This window comes from Ochotona princeps, chromosome 12 (genome assembly GCF_030435755.1).
Source record: "Ochotona princeps isolate mOchPri1 chromosome 12, mOchPri1.hap1, whole genome shotgun sequence".
Taxonomy (NCBI): domain Eukaryota; kingdom Metazoa; phylum Chordata; class Mammalia; order Lagomorpha; family Ochotonidae; genus Ochotona; species Ochotona princeps.
Window position 1 is genome coordinate 22,977,705 of NC_080843.1, and position 18,519 is coordinate 22,996,223.

The following is an 18,519-nucleotide window of genomic DNA, read 5'->3' on the forward strand; positions in this document are numbered from 1 at the left end:
CTGTGTTTATCTAATCCTGTTTGACTAAGTATAAGTTGTTTAAGTAGCATTACTTATAGTAAGGTGTCTGTCTTATGTTTTCTTTTTAAAATATGCTTTCGTTAAGTTAATATGTTGCTGTTGATATAAGCAGCTCACTCATAATTGTTAGCAGTCTGAAGTATCATTGTATTAGTGTTATATTTGAGTCTGTGTGTTTGGTTTCCAAACTCTTGAGTCTGCAGGTGATGTATTGTTCATTCGAACACTTTAGTATTTGTGGTGAATGTAATGCACATGGGAGTAGTGACATGGTGCTTGGACTACAAAGAAGTGACCTCAGTCACATTTTGATCTGATGTGAAAATTTATTCTTCTTTATAGTTAAATGTAAGAGGGAAGGATACATTTTAATAGTTTAAAAATCTTTCAAGTTTCTGTATGTTAAAATGCATTTTACTGATTTATTTGAGGGGCTGAAAGAGAGAATCTGATTTTCCATCTATTGCTTAATTCCGCAAATGCCTGCGTTGGTTCAGCTGGGTCAAAGCCAAGAGCTAGGAATTGAGTGCGTGTCTCCCAGGTGGATGGCAGCACAGTTCCTAGAGCCATACTGTCTCCTGGGGTCTTCTGGAGTCATGAGCAGTAGCCAGGGAGCACATAGGTAGTCTGGGATGGGAATTTGATCTCTGAGCCGCTAACCCAATTCCTACTCCTGAATGTGAGTTTGTATCTGTGTGTTCTGCAATGAATAAAGTTGGACAGAAAAGCAAAATTATATAGTTTAAGGAAGTAAGCATGATAAACAGAAAATACTAATCTAGGTTTTTGTTTTGTTTTGTTTTGTTTTAAAACAGAAAAGCCACCTAATAAAAGCAGTATGAGGATAGTGGTGGATTCAGAGTCAAGGAAAAGAACCATTGGTTCTGGGGAGCCTGGAGTTCCTACGAAGAAGACTTGGTTTGATAAGTAAGACAAAATTGACAGATTTCATGTAGTATTTTCTTTTAACAAAGTTTATTATATTATGTAGGAAATTGCACAAAAGAAAAGTTTTCTAAAGAATGAAAAATTAAGAAACTAGTCACCTGTTATTATAAAGGAGTTTTCTTAGAAAAAATGTAGTAGTGGAAAACACAATTTTTTCCTTTCCATTCCCCTTTTTTCCAAAAGAACTCCTTTTTGACACTTACGTATGTCATTGAATACAAACTGTATTTATGTTGGTCAGAAGCCTCCTTTCCTGAGAGCAGGGATGCGTCGCTCAGGTCTAGGAAGAGACTAGCGTATATGCAGTTTCTCTTGACTGAAAAGGACAGTTTATGGGGTTGGGAAAGTTGGGTAGGCACTGAACTGTCAAGGAAGGGCTTTAAGCAAGTGGTAAGGAAGCAGGGTGGGTGGCAAGGGGATGTGCTGAGAGGTGAGGATCACTGCCAAATGTGTGGTTTGTGTTCCTGACATTTTTTTTTTTTTTTTTTTTTTTTTTAGCTAGAAGGAAATTGAAACAGTCATTCTTTGTATCCAAGAAAGTAAAATTTCGGATTGTATTTTTCGCTAAAGCCTTAAGAGCCTTTTCAGTAAACCAGCTCTTGCTGGTTTACTGAATCAGAGTTACATGCAGATTGAAATAGGGAGATAGAACCTTTTTTTGCCAAGAATGTTATTCAGAAAGTTAAAAAGGCTGGGGCTGCATGAAAGATGTTAATGTTACTTAATTTTGAACTTTGTTATTTAGAAGACATTTTAAATTTCTGTTGTCAACCCTTCTGTGTGTGTTGAAGGGGGATGTGGATTTAGCTTGACATTGGCTAAGCATGTAAAACTATTATTTTGTAGTTCAGTAAGGGTCAGGACTTAAAAATGTATTAATTAACTTGATTTTTGTTTGTAGACCAAACTTTAACAGAACAAACAGCCCAGGCTTTCAGAAGAAGGTTCAGTTTGGAAATGAGAACACCAAACTAGAACTTAGAAAAGTTCCTCCAGAGTTAAATAATATCAGCAAACTTAATGAACATTTTAGTCGATTTGGAACCTTGGTTAACCTACAGGTGAGAGCCACTAACTGATTGTTATCTAATTATTTAAAGGGAGCTTAATGAGAAGGAGTATTAGGGATAATTTGTTAATAGTATAAATTTGGAAAACTGGACCTGACGTAAAACTACCTTTAGAAAAATTCTGATGTTAAAAAAGCTCTTCAAAAGCAATTTAAATTGATCATATTTTTATAGAATTTTTGCCTGGAGATTTTCATAAAATTATAGCAAAGCTAGATCATCACACAAAGATTTGCCCTTTTAGTTTTTAGTTTTTCAGTTTTTCAGTCTCATCTGAGTACTTTAATAAATAACACTTTAGAAACATTTCTTTGTACCAGCTCTGTGATGGAATACATTTATGCATTTTTGAAGATTATTTTATTAGACAATTACAAAGACAAGGAGAGACACACAGATCTTCCATTTGCCAGTTTACTCTCCAGATGGCTCAGTGGATGACCAAGAACTATAATTATTATTTTCAATAAATGTTGGAAGGTTGGTCTATCTATCTGTCTATCTCGAAAGTGATACAGAGGAAGACAGAAAGATTCTGTCTATGTAGGCCTAGCCAGGCAGAAGCCAGGAGCCTGAAACTAACTTTTTTCTTTCTCTTTCTTTCTTTTTTTTTTAAAGATTTATTTATTTTTATTACAAAGTCAGATATACAGAGAGGAGGAGAGACAGATAGGAAGATCTTCCATCCGATGATTCACTCCCCAAGTGAGTGCAACGGCCAGTGCTGTGCCGATCCGATGCCGGGAACCAGGAACCTCTTCCAGGTCTCCCACGTGGGTGCAGGGTCTCAAAGCTTTGGGCCGTCCTCGACTGCTTTCCCAGGCCACAAGCAGGGAGCTGGATGGGAAGTGGAGCTGCCGGGATTAGAACTGGCGCCCATATGGGATCCTGGCGCATTCAAGGCGAGGACTTCAGCGGCTAGGCCACGCCGCAGGGCCCAACTTTTTCTTTTTAAAACTCTTTTTAAGAGGTTGTTTGGTTGATTTGAAAGGCAGAGTTAAAGAAAGAGATAGATACTGCATCTGCTGGCTCACTCCCTAACTGGCTGCAGCTGCTGAAGCTAAGCCGCCCCAAAGCCAGCAGCCTGAAGCTTCTCCAGGGTCTTTCACATGGGAGTGGGGACTCAAGTACTTGGGCCATCCTTCACTACTCTCCCAGGCATGTTAGTTGGGAGCTGGATGGGAAGTGGAGCTAATGGGACTCAAACTAGTGCCCATATGGGCTATGGAGGTTGCAGGCAGTGGCTTTGCATTGTATCACAATGCTGACCCTGAACTTGGATGTTTTTAGATTCTGATAATTATTTGATTATGGACATGTTACTTAAAATCTTCTCTTTTGTTTTGAAGATTTATTTATTTTTACTACAAAGTCAGATATACAGAGAGGAGGAGAGACAGAGAGGAAGATCTTATGTCCAACGGTTCACTCCACATGTGACCACAACGACCGGTGCTGCGCTGATCCAAAGCTGGGAACCAGGAACCTCTTCCAGGTCTCCCACGCGGGTGCAGGGTCCCAAAGCTTTGGGCCGTCCTCGACTGCTTTCCCAGGCCACAAGCAGGGCGCTAGATGGGAAGTGGAGCTGCCAGGATTAGAACCGGCGCCTATGTGGTATCCCGGCGCAATCAAGGCGAGGACTTTAGCCGCTAGGCCACGGTGCTGGGCCCATCTTTTTTTTTAATAATAACTATTGATTACTTGCTATTTATTCTACATGAATTATTTAATCCTTTTTTTAAGACATTTTTTTCACTGGAAAGGCAGATACACAGAGAGGAGGTACAGAAAGATCTTCCATTCACTGCTTCACTCCCCACAAAGCTGCAATGGCCCCTGCTGAGCCAATCGGAAGCCAGGAGCCAGGAACCTCCTCCGGGTCTTGCATGTGGGTGCAGCGTCCCAAGGCTCTGGCCCATCCTCCACTGCTTTTCCAGGCCACAGGCAGGGGACTGGAAGGGATGTAGAGCAGCTGGGACAAGAACCAGCGTGTGCCCTTATGGGGTCCTGGTGCTTGCAAAGCAAGGATTTGGCCACTAGTCTATCACACTGGCCCCGCATTATTTAATTCTTAACACTGTGAAATGTGTACTGTTTCTGTTCTCATGAAAGAAGAAACTGAGTCAAGAGAACTTAAATAATTAATTCGTGCTCCCAGTGTCTGAGCCAGACAGTTTGATTCAGACTGTGCTCTCAGTCTTTTCTGTGGATTGCTGCATACCACGAATGGTTTATATTCCAAACTTTAGAAAACACTGATTTTTGGGGCTGCATTGTGGAATAGTAGGTATGGCACTGGTATGCCGAATAGGTGCTGGTATAATACCCAGCTGCCGCACTTTAAGTCCAGCTCTCTGCTAATGTGCCTGGGAAAGCGGCAGAAGATGGCTCAAGTACTTGTGTTCCTACATACATTTAGGAGATCAGAAGAAGCTCCAGCCTCGTGGCTTCAGCCTGGCCCAGCCCAGACTGTTGCAGCCACTTGGAAAGGGAAGCAGCAAATGGAGACCTCTCTCTGTCTCTTCCTTTCTCTCTATTAATTCTGACTTGCAAATAAATAATAACTAAAAGAATAGGAAAAATTCATTATTGAAAGCATTGGAGATTTGCTGAGAACTCATGCATTTTTACTGTGTTATATTAGTCTACAGGATCATATTCCTTGAATTCTGATTTCCTCATGTGGCAAGTCTGTTGTGGTTGTTATTTATGTTCTTAAATTTTCTTGAGCTTTGTTGAATACTATGAAAATTATAAATCTAGAATATTACACAGATGGGTTTTTCTATAATTTTTAGAGATCACTCCTACATTTTGTGAATCTTGGCCATGCACTGATTGACATAGGGGTTATTTTTTCATAATCAGCATTATATTAGGAGTAAAAAGAGAACATTTCAGATGCCTTTATGTAATATCTGCAAGTAGGATTCTATTGTTATATGTATAAAAACCGCTCTTTTTTATACTAAGAACAATCCTACTGTTTTTTCCTAGAGTGAAAGTAGACTGTGACAGTAATTGCAATAGAAAGAAGCATAAAGATAGACTACCATTTATCTTCTTGAGTGAATTTACGGAATGGACGAAATACTCCTTTGGAAATTCATTGTTTTTAATGATTTACATTTTAGGTAGCCTATAATGGTGATCCTGAAGGTGCTCTTATCCAATTTGCCACTTATGAAGAAGCAAAGAAAGCAATATCAAGTACAGAAGCAGTGTTAAATAATCGCTTTATTAAGGTTTATTGGCACAGAGAAGGAAGCACTCAACAGTTACAAAATACTTCCCCAAAGGTAAGAGAAAAATTGTGTGCTGTTCTGAGTATCATAATGAATTCTTGCAAGGTCTCCAGGATGTAACTCAAGTCAGCCTTTTATCTTTTATCCATCAGGGTTTTTGTTTGTTTGTTTGTTTGTTTGTTTCAGATTTTAAGATTTATTGACTTTTATTGGAAAGTCAGATTCACAAAGAGAAGGAGAGGCGGAAAGATCTTCCGTCTACTGGTTGACACCCAAGTGGCTGCAAAGGCCAGAGCTGAGCTAATTCAAAGCCAGCAGTTTCTTCTGGGTTTGCCGGGTGGCTGCAGGGTCACAAGGATTTGGGCCATCCTCTACTGTTTTCCCAGGCCACAAGCAGGGAGCTGGATGGGAAGTGGAGCAGCTGGATAAGAGCCAGCGCCCATAAGGGATGCCTTAGTATGCAAGGTGAGGACTTGAACCAGCACGCCAGGCACCCTTGTGTCCATTATCCCTGGTTTATAGTTAGACCCATTGTCACTGTCTTGCAATGCTTACGTTCATGTAACTCTTATTTTATTCAAGTGCAAAAATAGTGATGACTACCAATTTGTACCATAAAAAAGCCCAAGTGCTTCCAGTAATTAAAAAGGTGGAAGTTCTTAATAAAGAAGATTAGGAAAAGAAATAGTTTTCTAGTTACTAAAATCTGCAATAAGAATGAAACAGTGTACTTACGTATCTCTCCAAAAGAATGCCTACTGTGTAGTTTTAGATTGATCTTTTGTAGAGGTTTATTATAATTCTATTTTTGACTGAAGGATGGATTTAAATTTTTTGTCTGTAAGAATAAATGATTCTTTTTTTAAAGAACATTTTTACACATGTGTAAGAGATCCAAAGGTCCTTTCAACTGTAAACTACATTTTTTAAAAGTTTCTGTGCAGGGATTATTTAGTATAAAAGCTCACAAGTTAATTTTCATGTTCCTAAAGTAATTGGCTTGTTTTGCAATTTTTTCCTTGTTCTGAGGTCCTACAGCCTTTAGTCCAGCAGCCCATTTTGCCTGTTGTGAAACAGTCAGTCAAAGAGCGGTTGGGTCCAGTACCTTCAAGTACTGTTGAGCCAGCAGAAGCCCAGAGTGCCAGTTCAGAACTTCCTCAGGTAAATGGAAGGTTTAACATTGTTCTTGTCACATAATGTAGTTTCCGTGGTTGTTGATTATAGTTACTTGTGTAAGTTGTACACAGAGATATGCTGGTCTTTACATGTTTGAGCTTCATCTATCAGTTATTGGTTTTTTTGTTTTTACCATTTCCATAACATTCTCACTCTGCTTCTCTTACAGTATTTGAATCTTAAATTCTTTGCTCTAACTAATATTTGTTGATTTTTTTTACTTTATGGAAGAGATATTTTCAACAAAACCACTGAAGAACGAAATTGAATGCACTCAGTCTTGTTTTTTCTATCATCTTTTTACTTAGAACTCAATTGCCAAGATATTTGTGATAGTCTGATGTGAAAGTTTTGTGATGGGAATGTGTATGACACTGGATAAATCCTGCTTAGTAGTATACCATTCTGGGCACTAACACAACTCTCAGACCTTTGCATCACTTATTCCCGAGTCTGGGATTCTCTTCTGTGTGTCACTTCCTCCCCACTTCCTTCTGCTCTCGAGTGGCAGGCTCTTGTTTCTACATTCTCGCTCTCTGAAATAAACCTTTGCTTGTCTCCAGATGTTTCAGCATTTACTGTGTGAAACAGAGTTAGTATATAGAATCTTTCTTAGCTAATAGATGCCACCTTTCTGGTCTTTCAAAGAGTATCATGCAGAATATGCAAAATGTAATTCAATAAATATTATTTTTAAAAATTCCCCCAACCTTATGTCCTGTCACCAAATACAGTATATTTGGGTATAAAACATACTTTAGGAAAAAGAACATTTAATTTCTATGTAGAAATAGGCACTTATCTGAATTAAATCTCTTATTTAAACTGGAAACTCCTTGTTAATGTAGGATTCTAAAAATTGGTGATTCTGTACCAGTGGAAGAGACTTCAGCAACCACCAGATTCAGACCTCTTAACTTTACATCATGCTTTTTCATGCTGCAATACTATTGCATACTGGTTTTTTGTTTGTTTGTTTGTTTTCCACACACATTGTCTCTTTTTTAGTTTGTTTTTTTTTAACCAAAGGCCCACATTTCTGTGATTAGTATTAGTAAACGTAGACTCCGTATATCATAATAAAATCAGAATGTTCGAAATCCCAGCAGACATATTTTTGGGAAAACACTGAATATGTCCATTTTAATTTTTTTAGAATGTAACTAAGTTATCTGTGAAGGACAGGTTGGGTTTTGTATCAAAGCCATCTGTTTCAGCAACTGAAAAGGTAAGAATAGCATGATGTGTTTGTCTTGGCTTCATAAATGTTTTCAGGTGGCATCTTAATTTTTAATTTTTTTCATAGTTTCAGACTTGCTTCTTAGTAGCATCTGTATCTTGTTCCAACCTTTTTGCTTTCCATTTGCTGAAAAAGAAAAATATTTGCTTATCTTTTTTTACATTTTTGCTTCAGCATTTTAATACTTGCCTCACTGTATTTTTATGTGCTCCATTGTTTTTTGTTTACTTATTTTCTTTAGTGATACTGTATTATATAATTTGAAAACACTGACAAGCCTAATTATCAGGGCCTTGAGTTAGAGTTTTACCTGAGTTTGAGCCCTGGCGCTTCACGTACTAACTGCATGATGTTGGGGCAGTACTCTTAACTTTTCTGAATCTTTCTATTCATCTGAAAAATGGTAATGATAATTGTTTTGCTCACTGGTTTTTAAAGATTAAAAAACGGATTTTGTAAACAGGAAAGAATATTCTAAATTGTTTTTTTTATTGCACTCAGTTGTTGATATACTCTGACAGTATACTTACTCATTTGCTTTTACATGAGGGCATAAATACAGATTGTTTTAAGACCGCTTATGGATCTGACTTAGGTTCTTCTGTGTAGATATTTTTTTCTGTTTAGGCATTAGTAACTACTATGATCTCTAGTCTTAAATGAGGTATATGGAATTATAGAACATTAGAATTAGATGATCTCTCAAATGTATGTATTTACTTAAAAAAATTAAAGCCCAAATAATTACGAATTACACTATAGACTGTGCATTACCAAGCCAAAATTAGAATCTGGGTTTCCTATTCTATGGTTCTTACCATCCTGAAGAGTACAACGGAAATTAACTTCACAGATGAGGAAAACCTCCAAATATCTGACCTGCTCTTTTTCACTTGTTCCTTAATATGTTTTTTCCTTATTTGCTGTGTTAAACTGGCAATACTAGAAATTGAAATCTGAATCTCATTTTGTGCATCAGACTTTACTTTTGGACATCTCAGTCATAACATGCCTGAAATACATTCATTTGGTCCCATAAAAATTAAATTTTAGCTACCAACTATGGAAGTGATACCACCACTTTCTAAACCATAAAATCTGAACGCTTTACAGTAATTATTTTTAGTCTTTTTTTTTTTTTTTTTTTGTAATCTACTTGTGTTTTGTTTACTACTTTTAGATCACTGACTTTGGATGCCTGTCTTTGCTAGCATCCTAGAATTTCCTCCCTAATTACGCTATTACCATCCTACTCTCAGGGTTACTTTAATGTTCGTTCATTATAGAAACTTTAAGTTTCTAAGCTTACTTTGCTTGATTCACAGCTCATCAATTCCTCAGTTATTCTGGTTCTGTGACTTTTGCTATGGTCTTTTTTTTTTTTTCCACCATAGAATGTGCTTTTCTGCTTGATGTTCCTCATTCCTTTTCCTGCCATTTCTTTCTTTTTTTGTTTACCTGATTAAATTCTAACCATTCTTTAAAGGTCAATATCTGAGTAGACTTTAATATTCCTCTGAGTTTCTGTGTGATTTAGTCTGTGCTACTAAATGTCGCAACATCGAATATTCATTTTCTTTAGGTTTGAACTCTGATAATAACAAGTGATTTAAGAATTTTAAAACATTGAAAAATCTGTTAATCTGATGAATATGTGTAAACATCTGGTAATGTTTAATAATTTTATGTTAAGATTTGGACTCTAAAATTGAAGTTTAATTCTGACTTACAAAATACTATGGTATATTTTTTTCGTTATTGCCTTTAGAGATGATTTGTATACCTTTGAAATATATGGATATTCATTTAGAGCTAATACTATAAGGGTAACTTCAGAAGATTCTTGGGAAAACAAAACTAAAACTTTATTTTGATGAAATATTTGAAATCGATGGATTTTTTTTTTGTAATGTGCATTTTCTTGCACTTTTTGAAGATCACATAATGGTTTTGCAATCCAAAAATCTTGGTTGTTTTGCATGGTGATTTATAACTGCAACACAGAACTTTAAAAAGGGACAATGTATACATAACTACAAGTACACTGCATAATATAGAGGCTTAGCTATTGACTTAGCATCAGCCACAGTGTAAGAGGCTGAACATGTTTGACATGTACAGTTTCTCTGGTAACTCTTTGGTATTTTAAGTTTGGATTTGTTGCATAATTTTACACCTTAAATATGAAGATGAGGGAGTTTTAGGCTCTCCCCCCATAAGTGTTAGTATTTTTAATTTTCATCTTTTAATGTATTGCCTGTCTCAAGATGTTACCTTCATTATTTTTCTTTTAGGAAATTAGGTTTATTTGAAAATATTTGTTTTGCTGCAACATGCAGAACCCCATTTGGAAAAGATATGATTGCTTGGAAAGGCCACTCTGTGCTTTGACTATGTTTTCAAGGAATTGTAGCATCTTCTTTTCTGATGGATTTGTCACTGCTGCATATGTGTATTTCATGTCTCCTGGCTGTCCAAATTCTATAACAAAATAGATGAAAAATAATGAGAAATATCTGTAATCATATAATTCCTTGTTTTAAAACATTTTTGGGTTTTAACCTCTGAAGTTAGACTGCATATCATAGCTATTGGTGTTTATGATTATAATAGGCAGCTTTCTTTTTTTCTTTAAAATGGATATATAAAGGAATAGTATGTTTTGCAGACATTGTTACTTGGATTTGATTAAATATTTGAGTGGAAATGTATTTTTAGAGAGGGAAGTTCCTGGGAAAAAATGAAATAGGAATGCTTCTAGTAGTAAGAGTATTCTCAACTACTTACTCACTTTGAGCCAGCTGTGCTTTGTTTTCAGATGTGAGGATACTTTGAGAAGGAATAGTCTCTTCATTGAAATTGGAGAAATACTATAGTAAATCAATTATATGGGTTTCCTTACTTTTATACTTTTTACTGCTCTTATTATGATAATAACCATTAAACCTGAATAGTGTGGTAATATTGTTTTCAACTTACTTGGCAATAAGAATCTTTTTTGGTTTCAACTTTTCCTTTGTTAGAAGGCCCTCATGAAGAAAAATTTATAAAACAGACTGTTTTCTGTGTTTTTACCCTTAAAAAACATGCATCAAAGAGTTTAACATTTGACATGATAATATAGGGTGAAGGACATTGTTCTCTAGAATCATAGAGAACAGTCACTGTAATTATATTACAGATTAAATCTGTTCATGCTGTTTTAATGATGATACCTACCTAGGTGCGAGTTTTTTTTATCACTGAAGAAACTTGCCAAATTTTGGTATGTATCATGTAATATTTAAGAACTTTCGTTTTCAAATATTAGTTGTACTGTGGAGCAATCATAATATTCTGTGTTTCTGTTTTTTAAATACCTAGTTGTTTTTAGTTTTGATCTTTTATTAAAGAAACAGAGGGAGAAACAGAGGGAGAAACAGCGTTTCCACTGCTGGTTCATTGACTAAATGCCTGTCGTACCTGGGACTTAGGTTAAGCCCAGGAGTCAGGAACTCAGTTCTGGTCTCCCACAGGACTGAGAGGGTTTTGTTTTCTTGAGCCATCACCTGCTGCCTCCCAAAATCGGTTGTAACTCTAAGTGAGAATGGGGAGCAAAGCTACGTTGCATCCCTCGTACCCCTAAGTAAGAAGAGGATGTCCCAACTGATACCTTAACCATGCTTGAGCTTTCATTTCACTTATTTTTTTTTATAAGCTGGCATTCTTAGTATAGTAATGTAATGTTCCCTAATCTAATTTTTTCATAAAAATTTATGAAATGACTTCTGAATTACTACAACTATGATGTTTAACCAGTTGTTAACATTTAATTAGCTAAAAGATAGGACCGTTTTCTCATTGCTGTTACTCTTCATTTGCATAGTTAATCTATATCATAAGTTCCTCTAAGACACAAAAATGTTTTTTTCCTTTGGAAAATGGTGGTGTTCACACATAAGTTTTTATATTTAGTTTTGATAACATTGGTAGATCTTGCTGAAAAGATACATAGGCTTATCTCTATAATTAATAGCCATTCTGTTAAATTTGTAATTTTTTTTTTGAAGGAAACAAAGGCCAGCCTATGAACACTTTTTAAAAATTCATCCTTTATAGGAAAGAGTATTCTCTTTAATTTATAGTCATTTCGGTTTAGTGCAGAAATGTTAATTTTTTCGAGCCTTGGCACTGCTTATACCTTTAAGATGTATGGAAACAACAGCATCAAAAATCTTTACCTTTGCGGAATGCAATTGGGGGATTTTTCTTAAAGAAATTCAGAGACCATCATATTTAATTTCCTATTTTTAAAAATAGATGAACAATCAGAGGGCCCAAAAGATGCTTAATCTTATCCCTGCTCAAACTTATTTATGTTATGAGTCAGAAATTCTGGAAGCAGATTGACAGGAAAGAGGTGTGGTCTTTTAAGATTCGTTATAAGCAAACAACGCAAAGATGCGTAAACTAATACATATTATATTCTTTTTTTTTTATTATATTCTTTTTACCAAATTGGTAGTGCTTAGCTGAAAGAATAGATTTTGTATGTGGACCTGGGGTAGAAGAGTGAAATAGTTAAGAAATTGTAAATGTCTCGATCCTGTTACACTAAGCTATGTTTAAGAGGATAAGATCACCTCAGGCAGAAGATAATTTTGCTAGCTAGAATTGGAGAATTAATGTAATAGGATTAATTTCAACATTGCAGATTGCAAAATATAATATTAAATTGTTTGAAGGACAACACCTAGTTTCTTCATGTGCCATATTTTTGAGTGTAGTTTTTGCTTTATTCCATTCAGTAGCAGTAAGATATTCAGAATGATATATATAGCAAGAGTAATGTTTTATCTTGATTTGATGCTTTTTATTTTTTCTGTTTTGCTGTAGATACTTGGTAATTGAAAACTTTTTAAATATTAGGGCTTAGTTCTCATTTCTGCTCCTTTCAAATCACCAGTTGCAATTCAGTTACTGTAAGTATAAAGTGTATTTAGCACAATGTGCAAAATTTCGGCAGAAAGTAGGGCTTAGAAAATCATGAATGGTTAATGATATTTTTAAGAAATTGAATTTGTGTTAATAGGTGTTGTCTACATCTACTGGTCTAACTAAAACAGTGTATAATCCAGCTGCGTTGAAGGCTGCACAAAAAACCTTACTAGTTTCCACGTCTGCAGTTGATAATAATGAAGCACAGAAGAAGAAGCAGGTCAGTGTGCAGAGCATGGTGCACAGAATTTGCTTGTGAGGGGCTTTTCTTGGTGCAGGTACCGTTTTGAAGCTTATCATACATCACAGAATAAAAGACTAAAAATGTGTTGGTTGCCACTAAAACTTTGATTTTTCATATTGTAGCAGAAACAGTTTTCTTATTTGAAACTTTCTGTTAATTGCTCCTTTTAAACACACATATGTGTTCAAGCTCTAAATTGCAAAAGTTTGCATCTAATTTTTGTTGCCATACTAACACAATTACAACCACATTTCTCTTGCATAATTTTTTTTATCCTCTAGGAGGCACTGAAACTTCAGCAGGATGTAAGAAAAAGGAAACAAGAAATTTTGGAAAAGCACATTGAAACACAAAAGGTAAAATATTAAAGTTATATTTGGCAGAATATATTTGCAAATATTATTATAGTGAATTTAATCTGAAAGTATGCAGACAGACCAGTTATATTACTATGATTGGCAAAGGGAAATATTTCTGCTATTATCAGGCTAATATATTTTATTATTAACATAAATATAGTCTGGGTTACAGATTATATTCAGAGTAGAACTACTTAGAAGCAGTAATAACAGAAAGTACAATTGTTGCTATTTCAAATTGAAAACTTTTTAGGGATTGACATGAATTTCTGTTAGCTGAAGTATAAGGTAATTACAAAAAGCTCATGGAAAATGGAGTTACAATGTATGTAAGTTTATTTTGGTGCAGAAAAATTTTGAAATTCAGGTGCACGAGAGGTGTTTTTATCCATGGAAAATGCATATTATCAAAAACAGTACCTGGGTTTATAAGATACTTTGCACCAAAAAAAAAAAAAAAAAAAAAAACTTTTTAGCTCTGTTTTCTATACCTTTTGAAATACTCTGGTATTGAAATAGAAAAGCTTAAGTTAGGTAAGTATGCTTAGGTGCATTTCATTTAAGTGCATTAACATGAAGTGAAGAAAATAGTATTTATTTAGCTCTTGCTGTGCAGTAGTTTACTCAACAGATAAAGAATTGGGAACCTTTTCCTCAAGGTTGATGATAGATGTGGTTATTTGCTTGGGATCCAGAAGTCCTGTTGTCCAATATAGTAGTGGGACTAAGTAAGCATTTGTAATGTGTCTCATCAAATAGAAATGTAAGTCTATAATATGCAGTGAATTTTAAAGATGAAGAGAAAGAGTAAAATAATTTCAATTTTTGTTGAAATGTAAGAACTTTACTATATTGGGTTAAGTGTATTTACACAACTAAGTAATTGTTTATCTTAATTGAACTCCTGGAAACTTAAAGATAATCTATGTGACTCACATTTTTCTTTTGGACAGTGTTCTCTAATGTTTTGGCGTTCAATCAGCATTAGTTTTTGATTGTGTCAGTTTTTTGTGTGTTAATGAAAGGTATTAGTATAACATTGACAAGTTTGAAAAACAGAAACCACATTTCAATTTGAAATTTTCTTTTCTGATTCAAACTTGAATGCAGTTGATTAAGAGAAAATAATGAAGCTTTACATCTAAATTTGAATCCATCTTGACTTAGAAGTATTCATTGTATGGTTTCTTTCACCCTTTTTAAATTACATTCTAACCATGTTAGGTATTCCATTTTCAAATTAATCAATTGTCACCTGTGATAACATAAACATTCAATTTTTCTAATATTTTATTGTATGATAGGATTTATAAAATGGTCCCACTGCAAATTCTAGGTTGTGCACTTCACTGGGTATGTGAATACTTAGAGACCAATAATGTCAACAGCTAGATTAGAAAGTACAAATCTTGGTGTTTCATATTGACATCATTTCAGGAATTGGTTGAAATTCTGCTAGTAGTGTGTTCTTTTGTTTTGATTTTGTTTGTTCTATCTTATCTAACTTGCATTAAAATAAAATAATCCTCCATCTGCTGGCTTACTCCCTGAATGTTCCCAATGACCAAAGCTGAACTGATTGAAGCCAAAAGCCTCCTCTGTGTCCCTCACCTGGGCACAGGATTCCAAGGCTGTGGGCTATTTCACTGTTTTCCTGGGCCACAAGCAGGAAATTGTATGGGAAATAGAGCAGCAGAAATACCAACTAGCACCCATATGGGATCCCAGTGTTTGAAGAGGGGTAGATGAGCCAATTGAGCCATCATGCCGGGCCTGGTTGTGTGCTTTGAACTTATTTTCTGAGAGTTTTAAGTAGCAATACAATTCTAAACAACAACAACAAAATGAGAGTAAGAGTTGAATTGAGTTTTAGTTAGTATCTTCGAGTCTGCTGTTCTCTTTAAATATTTAGTAGTTTTAAGTCGAACACATAAACTAAAGGTGGTATTTACTTTTTAGACATATTTTGCTACTTTTGCTTTGTTAATTATGGTAGAAGTAATTATTAGATGTTTCTCTTTAAAAATTCTACAGATGTTAATTTCAAAACTGGAGAAAAATAAAGCAATGAAATCTGAAGATAAAGCAGAAATCATGAAAACTCTTGAAGTTTTGACAAAAAATATCACCAAGTTGAAAGATGAGGTCAAAGCTGCGTCTCCTGGTCGCTGTCTTCCAAAAAGTATAAAGACCAAGACTCAGGTAGTTTAATTTGTGTTCATACTTCAAGTAAACACTATCAATCTTTTGAATACTGTGGAATTAACAGTTGCAAAGTCAATAATTGGAAAAATCTGATAAACGGACAAAATGGTAAAGGTAATTGCGTGAAGAGTTTGGCTTAACTAAGTGGTTTGTGATTTAATAGCTAACGAAAGAGAAGTAATATTCTGGCGGCGCTGTACAGAATGGATTGATTGGAAAGGAAAAAAATCCAGGTAGATGAATTTTTAAATAGAAGTAAATGAGTTGATTTCAGATTTAAGAATTGATTAAAGAAAAATAGTGTTGTACAATATTTCTACTCTATGTGTATGTGTAAAATCATTAAAACTATTAATTGTAACCTAACACTAAATAGTTCTTTTTCTTCCTAAATTCTGTCTCTATAAAGGCAGTTTATGGCTACTGATGGCAATATGTTATTCATAGATAGTCCTGTAAAACATTCAACAGTGTCAAACTTGCTATAATGATACTACTTCCAACACCTAAACATGAAAATACAGTAAACATAAAAATGCATTTCATTCTTTATTGACTTAATACCTGTATATTCCACAAAAAATATAAAATCAGAAGTCTGTTATAGGATTACTCTTTTTTATTTCCTTTGGTGTATGTAGGTTACTAATTTAGTTAAATCTGTTGTTTGTGTTCAGTTTCAGATTGCCTTCCTGTGAGCCCATTGCTTCTTAAATTTTATTGAATAACTACGACACTAATATGGTTCAAAAGTTTATTTATAGAAAGTATCTTTTTGATCTTTGACACTCCCATTTCTCTAATGTTTCTTTTTATAGAAAAGTGTTTGTATGTCTAAGTGCTTTTCCTATAGAAAAACATTTCATATATTGTTTGTTAGCCCCTTGTTTTTTTGGTTGTGTCCTTCCCTTTTTGTTAAAATGGCTTTTTTTGTCGGTTATTTTGTGAAAATGGCTTGATATCATCCCATAAAATCTCACTCTTGCTGCTGCACCCAAAATGAATTATGAGAAAATATTAGAAATAGTAGCAAGGAGGCTGTTTCAACATTGCGGGACAGAGGGTAGATGGATTCAAGTACAGTGAGCTGGGAATACAAAAAGGAATATATGGGAATATAAATGGTGATATGTAAAAGTTCCCCATAAAAATTTTCATGGAAATTGAATATATTGTGCGTTGTCACCTAAAATACTCATTTTTCTTTTTAGATGCAAAAAGAATTGCTTGATACAGAGCTGGATTTATATAAGAAGATGCAAGCTGGAGAAGAAGTCACTGAACTTAGGAGGAAGTATACAGAATTACAGCTGGAGGTAGGTTTCATTACAAGTCCGTAGTACACTTAAAAGGAACACTTAAAATAGATACAGTTGTAGTGGTTACTCTGAAAGTAATTTTCATTTTAGTCAACAATTGCTGATAGCTGTTTGTGTTGGGGTGTTGATACAGGAAAGGGGTTAAAGTTTTCAGAGCCAGTGAAAATCTCATTTAATGACTAGTGGTCGTTCCTTCTATAAACCTTCATTACCTTCTTTATTTCTTGTGGATTTTGTTCTCTGTATTTTTTTATTATTTTTTCCTGGAATTATAGACTACTAAAGACTTTTCAGGATTTCCTAGAAAGAAACACATGCACATGCTTGCATATGTATTCTGTAGATACAGGCATATTGAATTGCTTGAAGAATCAGACTTTCAATGAAAAACATGCCAACTTAAGTTTTACCTATAGATGGTGCTGTTGATGTTTATAAAAGAAAATAAATTGTCTTAATTTAGTTCTAGTTATTTATATAAGAAATACATGACCTATATAAGAAACTTACGTCCTGTTTCATGACATGACAGTTTTTAAAATTCAACATAAAATGTTTGAAAGCTAGAGTTACATTTTAAATACAGGAGAGATTAGTGTCATTACTATACTTAGTACATGTTTATACTTAACCATTGTGTGACAGTAGTTTAAATGTTTTATGGTTTGTTTAACCTGAAGATGTTTTTTCTCTTCAAATTTATTGCCAACTTAATTTTTGGAGGGTAGGAAGTCACAATAGGAAACAATGTTGAGTACCGCCTTCCACGTATTAATCCTTAGCAGCTACCAGATTGATCTTGGGGCGTTCCTTGTCTGAAAGTCTTAACAATCCATAGGATATTTTCTTGAACCTGCATACCATTTGCATTATTTGAGAACCTGATTTAGTTGCATGTGTATTCTGCCCAAGATAATAGATTTGGGAAAAGATTTCTTATGTGTTATTGCAGAAATTGTAGAGATTTTATGCTAATGTCATTGTGACTTTAAAATTTCATCTTCAAAACATTGGTCCATACTTTTTGTAACTAGGTAATAGTGGTACCAAAATTCTTTATCCAGGTTTTACCCTGATATAACTTAACATTGCATGACTTTTTTTTTTTTTTTTTGAAGATTTATTTATTTTTACTACAAAGTCAGATATACAGAGAGGAGGAGAGACAGAGAGGAAGATCTGCTGTCTGCTGATTCACTCCCCAAATGACTGCAACGGTGCTGCGCTGATCCGAGGCCAGGAACCTTTTCCGGGTCTTCCACATGGGTGCAGGGTCCCAAAGCTTTGGACTGTCCTTGATTGCTTTCCCAGGCCACAAGCAGGGAGCTGGATGGGAAGTGGAACTGCCGGAATTAGAACCGGCGCCCATATGGGATCCCGGGGCTTTCAAGGCGAGGACTTTAGCGGCTAGGCCACGGCACCATGCCCTGTTTTTGTTTTAAGATAGCTTATTTAGTTTGCAGTTAACTTTAGCTTATACCAGTAATTAGTGTGTTCATTAATCATACTGTGTTTGTTGTTAATGGATGTGAAGAAAGGATTTTGAGGTTGTAAAGATGTGGAAGATTCTTTTTTTTTTTTAATTGAAAGTCAGATATACAGAGAGGAGGAGAGACAGAGAGGAAGATCTTCCGTCCGATGATTCACTCCCCAAGTGTCCGGAACAACTGGAGCTGAGTCAATCCAAAGCTAGGAGCCAGGAGCTCTGCCAGGTC

General features: G+C 35.0%; 1 protein-coding gene across 8 annotated transcripts in view; it reads left to right on the plus strand.

Moving 5' to 3' along the window:
- The window catches only part of RBM26 (RNA binding motif protein 26), a 159,881-nt gene that overhangs the window by 109,655 nt on the left and 31,707 nt on the right, over positions 1 to 18,519 (plus strand). For 6 of the 8 annotated variants that reach the window (XM_058670580.1, XM_058670581.1, XM_058670579.1 and 3 more), the window contains 9 exons: positions 837 to 948; positions 1,871 to 2,030; positions 5,174 to 5,338; positions 6,314 to 6,445; positions 7,617 to 7,688; positions 12,772 to 12,897; positions 13,203 to 13,277; positions 15,315 to 15,482; positions 16,697 to 16,801. In XM_058670580.1, coding sequence (XP_058526563.1) covers positions 837 to 948; positions 1,871 to 2,030; positions 5,174 to 5,338; positions 6,314 to 6,445; positions 7,617 to 7,688; positions 12,772 to 12,897; positions 13,203 to 13,277; positions 15,315 to 15,482; positions 16,697 to 16,801 — 1,115 coding nt within the window. The remainder of the gene's footprint in view (positions 1 to 836; positions 949 to 1,870; positions 2,031 to 5,173; positions 5,339 to 6,313; positions 6,446 to 7,616; positions 7,689 to 12,771; positions 12,898 to 13,202; positions 13,278 to 15,314; positions 15,483 to 16,696; positions 16,802 to 18,519) is intronic. The other 2 variants (XM_058670582.1, XM_012927467.2) reach the window with 1 other exon arrangement.